Below are 8219 nucleotides of genomic sequence, written 5' to 3'. Positions count from 1 at the left end.
AATGTAAACTGAACAGAGCGGTGTTCTCAGGTGGGCGTGACATGAGCCTTGCTGGTATGTGTGTGTTTGCCTGTGCATCCATTATACATGAGTGTCATTCTAACCCTGCATCTCTGCTTTACCACACACACACACACACACACACACACACACACACACACACACACACACACACACACACACACACACACACACACACACACACACACACACACACACACACACACACAGTGAGCAGGTATGAGAGCAGGTATGAATCATTTAGCCCAAATCAGTTTAGTGGCTCTGGCCGCGTTCCTCTCAGTGTTTTCTGCTCTGGATCTTCTGGAGTTTGTATATTTGGATAGGTTTAGGTTAGGGTCTACCTGGGCTTTTAGATGTCAGATATTCATCTGATATTTCAAATACTTTGAGGACATTTGGAGTCCGCAAGCTCCTTCTGATTGGTTGATCTAGTTGACCTGCTATCTGTTGGAGGAGGCTGTTGATCTAGTTGACCTGCTATTTGTTGGAGGAGGCTGTTGATCTAGTTGACCTGCTATTTGTTGGAGGAGGCTGTTGATCTAGTTGACCTGCTATCTGTTGGAGGAGGCTGTTGATCTAGTTGACCTGCTATCTGTTGAAGGAGGCTGTTGTGTCCATGAAGGAGTGAGACGGAGGAGCATCATGATACCATGTTGATCAGACTAACTGGGCTGCAACCTATCTCTCTACTGGCCTGGCTGATCACACTAACACACAGTAAGACCCTGTCCGTATGTCTGTCTCACTGTCTGTCTGTCTGTCTGACTGTCTATCTAACTGTCTGTCTGTCTAGCTGTCTGTCTGTCTGACCGTCTGGATGACTGTCTGTCTGACTGTCTATCTAACTGTCTGTCTGTCTACCTAACTGTCTGTCTACCTGACTGTCTGTCTGCATTTCTACCTAACTTTCTGTCTGTCTGTCTGTCTGTCTGTCTGTCCGTCCGACTGTCTGTCTGACTGTATGTCTGTAAGTCTGCCTAATTGTCTGCCTAATTGTCTGTCTGTCTGTCTGTCTGTCTGTCTGTCTGTCTGTCTGTCGGTCTGTCGGTCTGTCGGTCTGTCGGTCTGTCTGTCTACCTAACTGTCTGTCTGACTGTCACCTAACTGTCTGTCTGTCTACCTAACTGACTGTCTGCATTTCTACCTAACTGTCTGTCTGACTGTCACCTAACTGTCTGTCTGTCTGTCTGTCTGTCTGTCTGTCTGTCTGTCTGTCTGTCTGTCTGTCTGTCTGTCTGTCTGTCTGTCTGTCTGTCTGTCTGTCTGTCTGTCTGTCTGTCTGTCTGTCTGTCTATACCTAGCTGTGTGTTTGCCTGACTGACTGTCTCTATCTCTCTCTCTATCCATTTCTATCTATCTCCCCTATTTGTCTCTTTGTTATTACAGTTTGGGGTTTATAAATGTTTTGCAGATAGATCTCCATCACATCTAGAGATTAAAGCTAATTGAAGTGACTAGAGAGAGAGCATTCTGTGGTTATGTTGTCTTTGGGTTATCCATGGTAACAGATGGATACTATAAAATCCATTCCTTTAGAGTGGAGGCTTACCTGAACTATTAATTTATCTGTGTGTGACCTCCATTAGACAGTGTTCAGCTGAAACCCATCCTGTAACTCTACCCTGTAACCCTGACAACACAGCTCCATTACACTGCACAGTGTCTAAAATATCCGATCTCTCACTGTGTGTGTGTGTGTGTGTGTGTGTGTGTGTGTGTGTGTGTGTGTGTGTGTGTGTGTGTGTGTGTGTGTGTGTGTGTGTGTGTGTGTGTGTGTGTGTGTGTGTGTGTGTGTGTGTGTGTGTGTGTGTGTGTGTAGGTGTGGAGATCATAGATCCAGGCCAGGTGGTGTATGTGGACTCAGGTCTGGATGGAGTGGTGGGTAAAGCCGTGATCCTGGAGTGTGGATCAATCAGACCTGATGTTTACATCTGGGGGTTCACACAACCTGGAACCGACGCCATCAAAGCTGTGGTCTACGACTTTGGAAAAGGTCCCACTCTTATTAATCTCTTTATTTATATCATTTATCTCTTTATTTATTTATCATTTATCTCTCTATTTATTTATCATTTATCTCTTTATGTATATTATTTATCTTATTCATCTCTTTATTTATATTATTTATAATATTAATCTCTTTATTTATCTTATTCACCTCTCTTTATGTTTATTTTTTTATTTCACCTTTATTTAACCAGGTAGGCTAGTTGAGAACAAGTTCTCATTTACAACTGTGACCTGGCCAAGATAAAGCAAAGCGGTGCGACACAAACAACAACACAGAGTTACACATGAAATAAACAAGCGTACAGTCAATAACACAATAGAAAAAAAAGAAAGTCTATATACAGTGTGTGCGAATGGCTTGAGGAGGTAAGGCAATAAATAGGCCATAGTAGCGAAGTAATTACAATTTAGCAAATTAACACTGGAGTGATAGAATCTTATCTTCATTATCTTATTCACCTCCTTATTTATATTATTTATCTCTTCATTTATATTATTTATATTATTAATCTCTTTATTTATATTATTTATCTTATTTATCTATTTATTTATATTATATATCTTATTTATCTCTTCATTTATATCATTTATATTATTCATCTCTTTATTTATATTATTTATCTTTTTATTTATATCATATATCTTATTCATCACTTTATTTATATTATTCATCTCTTTATTTATATTATATATCTTATTTGTCTCTTCATTTATATCATTTATATTATTCATCTCTTTATTTATATTATTTATCTTTTTATTTATATTATATATCTTATTCATCACTTTATTTATATTATTCATCTCTTTATTTATATTATATATCTTATTCATCACTTTATTTATATTATTCATCTCTTTATTTATATTATTTCTCTTTATTTATATTTTTATTTATATTATATATCTTATTCATCACTTTATTTATATTATTCATCTCTTTATTTATATTATTCATCTCTTTATTTATATTATTCATCTCTTTATTTATATTATTTATCTTTTTATTTATATTATATATCTTATTCATCACTTTATTTATATTATTCATCTCTTTATTTATATTATTCATCTCATTATTTATATTATTTATCTTTTTATTTATATTATATATCTTATTCATCTCTTTATTTATATTATTTATCTTTTTATTTATATTATATATCTTTTTTTATCTCTTTATTTATATTATTCATCTTTTTATTTATATTATATATCTTATTCATCTCTTTATTTATATTATTTATATTTTTATTTATATTATATATCTTATTTATCTCTTCATTTATATTATTTATATTATTCATCTCTTCATTTATATTATTTATCTCTTTATTTATATTTTATTTATATTATATATCTTATTCATCACTTTATTTATATTATTCATCTCTTTATTTATATTATTCATCTCTTTATTTATATTATTCATCTCTTTATTTATATTATTTATCTTTTTATTTATATTATATATCTTATTCATCTCTTTATTTATATTATTTATCTTTTTATTTATATTATATATCTTATTCATCTCTTTATTTATATTATTTATCATTTTATTTATATTGTATATCTTTTTTATCTCTTTATTTATATTATTTATCTTTTTATTTATATTTTATATCTTATTTATCTCTTTATTTATATTATTCATCTTTTTATTTATATTATATATCTTATTTATCTCTTTATTTATATTATTTATATTATTCATCTCTTTATTTATATTATTTATCTCTTTATTTATATTTTTCTTATTCATCTCTTTATTTATCTGATATTAAATTCACACAACACCACTTCTTAGTACAGCTCTGATATTAAATTCACACTACACCACTTCATAGTACAGCTCTGATATCAAATTCACACTACACCACTTCATAGTACAGCTCTGATATTAAATTCACACTACACCACTTCATATTACAGCTCTGATATTAAATTCACAAAGCCACAGGGCCAGACAGTTTACCAGGATGTGTACTCATAACATGGACGGACCAACTGGCAAGTGTCTTCCCTGACATTTTCAACCTCTCCCTGACCAAGTCTGTAATACCTACATATTTCAAACAGACCACCATAGTCCCTGTGCCCAAGAAAGCGAAGGTAACCTGCCAAAATGATTACTGCACCGTAGCCATGAAGTGCTTTGAAAGGCTGATCAAGGCTCACATCAACACCGTCATACCCGAAAACCTAGACCCACTTCAATTCGCATGTTCTCCCAACAGACCAACAGATGAAGCAATCTCAATCGCACTTCACACTTCCCTTTCCCACATGGACAAAAGGAACACCTATATGAGAATACTATTCATTGACTACAGCTCAGCATTAAACACCATAGTGCCCACAAAGCTCATCACTAGGCTAAGGACCGTGGGACTAAACACCTCCCTCTTCAACCGGATCCTGGACTTCCTGACGGGCCGCCCCCAGGTGGTAAGAGTAGGCAACAACACATCTGCCACGCTGATCCTCAACACTGGGGCCCCTCAGGGGTGTGTACTTAGTCCCCTCTTGTACTCCCTGTTCACCCACAACTGCGTAGCCAGGCACGACTCCAACACCATCATTACGTTTGCTGATGACACAACAGTGGTAGGCCTGATCCCCGACAACGATGATACAGCATATAGGGAAGTCTGAGACCTGGCAGTGTGGTTCCAGGACAAACAACATCTCCCTCAATGTGAGCAAGACAAAGTAGCTGATCGTGGACTAAAGCAACAAGAGGGCCGAACAGGCCCCCATTAACATTGATGGGGCTGAAGTGGAGCCGGTCAAGAGTTTCAAGTTCCTTGGTGTCCATATCACAAACAAACTATCATGGTCCAATCCCACCAAGACATTTGTGAAGAGGGCACGACAACACCTTTTACCCTTCAGGAGACTGAAAAGAATTGGCATGGGTCCCCAGATCCTCAAAAAGTTATACAGCTGCACCATCCAGAGCATCCTGACCGATTGCATCACTGCCTGGTATGGCAACTCCTCGGCATTTCACCATAAGGCACTACAGAGGGCAGTGCGTACGGCCCAGTACATCACTGGGGCCAAGCTTCCTGACATCCAGGACCTCTACACCAGGCGGTGTCAGAGGAAGGCATAGACTGTTATCTATCTGCTACCGCATGGCAAGCGGTGCCGGAGTGCCAAGTCTAGGACCAAAAGGCTCCTTAACAGCTTCTACACCCAAGTCATAAGACTGCTGAACAATTAATTAAATGGCCACACCGGACTGTTTATATCCCCCCCCCCCCCCCCCCCCCCCCCCACTTTGTTTTTACACTACTGCAACTCGCTGTTTACCCCCGGTATATAGCCTTGTTATTGTTCTATAATTATTTTGTGTTACTTTTTGATTTGAATAGATTTTTTTACTTTAGTTTATTTAGTAAATATTTTCCTAACTCTATTTCTGGAACTGCATTGTTGGTTAAGGGGTTGTAAGTAAGCATTTCACGGTAATGTCTGCGTCTGTTGTATTCAGCGCATGTGACAAATAACATTTGATTTTGATTTTGATTTGATTTTTGAATGAGATTTTAATCGAGCACTTTTGGTCATGTAGTGTACCTCATCCCCATGCATGTTGACTAGGTAGTGGTACTCCCTGTATATAGCCATATTATTACCTCATACCCGTGCACGTTGACTAGGTCGTGGTACTCCCTGTACTCCCTCCGCCATGTTATTACCTGGTACTCCCTGTATATAGCCATGTTATTACCTGGTACCCCTGCACATTGACTCAGTAATGGTACTTCCTGTATATAGCCATGTTATTACCTGGTACCCCTGCACATTGACTAAGTACTGGTACGTCCTGTGTATAGCCATGTTATTACCTGGTACCCCTGCTCATTGACTCAGTACGTCCTGTATATAACCATGTTATTACCTGGTACCCCTGCACATTGACTCAGTACCTCCTGTATGTAGCCATGTTATTACCTGGTACCCCTGCACATTGACTTAGTACTGGTACGTCCTGTGTATAGCCATGTTATTACCTGGTACCCCTACACATTGACTCAGTACTTCCTGTATATAATCATGTAATTACCTGGTACCCGTGCACATTAACTCAGTACTTCCTCTATATAGCCTCTTTATTGTTTTTATTGTGTTACTATTTCCTTTTTATTTATCAGATATTTGTCTTACTTTTTAATAACAGTCTACACCTTTTGTATTCGGCGCATGTGACAAATAAAATGTGATCCTCATTGCAGTTTGCCTTAGCCTCACCACTGTACTAATCCCTCTCTCTCTCGCTGTCTCCTCTGCTTCCCCCTGCATGCATTGCAGCTTGCATTAGCCTCACCACTGAGCACAACATCAATGTCTGTCTCACTAGCCTACTTCCTGTAAAGCAAAGTTATTAGGAGAACTAAGCAACATATATTTTGATCCTGCTAAAGTAGGCTCTGTTTAACGTTATCTTCTTACTTCATCCTTCTATCTGGTTAAATAATACTAGCCAGAGGCCTTCAATGTTACAACCACTGTATGTTTCAATATGGACATCTCCACAGGACCTATCTTCCCTATAGGCCTACTAAAAATGTGCTTGGTTTTTGTTTCGTCGATGAGGCTACGTGTCAGTGTGAATAATTTCTCATATTTCCCTCCATTGCAGCTGTATAGCTAATAGCCTATGTGTAGATGGACTGAGGTAAAGGAACCTACAGCAACCAAGGTGATAATGGCTGGGGTCATATTTGCTTATTTTTGTTGTTCTCCAAATATCATTTTAACGTTTTTTAATTGTTTAGAATTTAAGTAAATGAGCTTCAACTTCTGTATTTTATACATTAGCTGGTCATGTTGGTAATAGAACAAGCTTTCAAATCATACCCACCTGACCCAGATTGCGATTGGTGGTGGACCATTTTAGGGTTGTGTAAACAACAACAGTAATTGTGTGATGGCGGGGATTCAGGGTTGTGTTCCAAACTCAACGACTGTAAGTGTGCTTGCTTTGGTTTCTCAATGACACAGCTCAGAGAGCTCAAAAAAGTACCTTATAGTTGAAGACTTCTTTGAGTCCTAAAAGTGCATTGAAATTGCTTAGGAACTGTGCCCACTTTGGAGATGTGTGGAGGCACTTGGAGACACCAGTTAGTCCTCTCACTCAAACCCTTTTTTTTTGTCTTATGTTGCACCCCACATTTTCCAGGAATAGTCTTATCAGGTTACTGAATGTATCCAGAGTATTTTAAGACTTTGTTATCAACAAATGTGGCGAAAAGTACAGTAAATCTAAAATGCACATTCAATCAACAGTGTTCAGACTTGTGTCAGGTGAATAGTTGTGTACTCACAACTGGGCTAATACTTTCCCTTTATCTCTAAACTGTTCCCTTTCATATGCTTTCATATTTCTTCTGTAGGAAACATTTCAATTTAGAACTACCCATTTAGGCCAATTCCCACCAGTGTTAAGTGTTTGTGTTTTAACAGTGCACTATACTGTATAACTGCAATACATATATTGATCATTATTATTGTGCAAATTGTTATTATCGCTATTGTTATTGAAAATAATATTAATGTATTATTATTATTTTATTTTTTGAAGGACTCAAGCTGCAAAATCATTATTAATAGAAGTAGTAGTAGGAGTAGTGGTAGTGGGAGTAGAAGTAGTAATAGTAGTAGCAACATTAGTAGTAGTAGTAGCAGTAGTAATATTAGTAGTAGTAGTAGTAGCAATAGCAGCAGTAATAGTAGTAGTAGCAGCAGTAGCAGATCAGTAGTAGTACTAATAGTAGTAGTAGCAGCAGTAGCAGCAGTAGTAGTAGTAATAGTAGTAGTAGCAGCAGTAGCAGCAGTAGTAGTAGTAATAGTAGTAGTACCAGTAGTAGTAGTAGCAGTAGTAGTACTAATAGTAGTAGTAGCAGCAGTAGTAGTACTAATAGTAGTAGGAGCAGCAGTAGCAATAGTAGCAGTAATAATAGTAGTAGCAGCAGTAGCAGCAGTAGTAGTAGTAATAGTAGTAGTAGCAGTAGTAGTACTAATAGTAGTAGTAGTGGTAGTAGTAATAGTAGTAGTAGTAGTAGTAGTATTACTAATATTAGTAGTAGCAGTAGCAGTAGTAGAAGTAGTAGTACTAATAGTAGTAGTAGTGGTAGTAGAAGTAGTAGCAGTGGTAGTAGTAGTAGTAATAT

The 8219-nt window shown here is 37.1% G+C and overlaps 1 protein-coding gene across 1 annotated transcript in view; it reads left to right on the top strand.

The window, feature by feature from the left end:
- The first annotated feature begins 240 nt into the window (after nucleotides 1-240).
- The window catches only part of vsig10l2 (V-set and immunoglobulin domain containing 10 like 2), a 24942-nt gene continuing 16963 nt past the window's right edge, over nucleotides 241-8219 (top strand). The window contains exon 1 of the mRNA XM_029766757.1: nucleotides 241-250. Within this exon, the coding sequence (XP_029622617.1) occupies nucleotides 241-250 (10 nt within the window). The remainder of the gene's footprint in view (nucleotides 251-8219) is intronic.

This window comes from Salmo trutta, chromosome 12 (assembly GCF_901001165.1).
Source record: "Salmo trutta chromosome 12, fSalTru1.1, whole genome shotgun sequence".
Classification (NCBI taxonomy): Eukaryota; Metazoa; Chordata; class Actinopteri; order Salmoniformes; family Salmonidae; genus Salmo; species Salmo trutta.
Note: the sequence above shows the minus strand (reverse complement) of the source record. Positions and strands in the feature narration are given on the sequence as shown.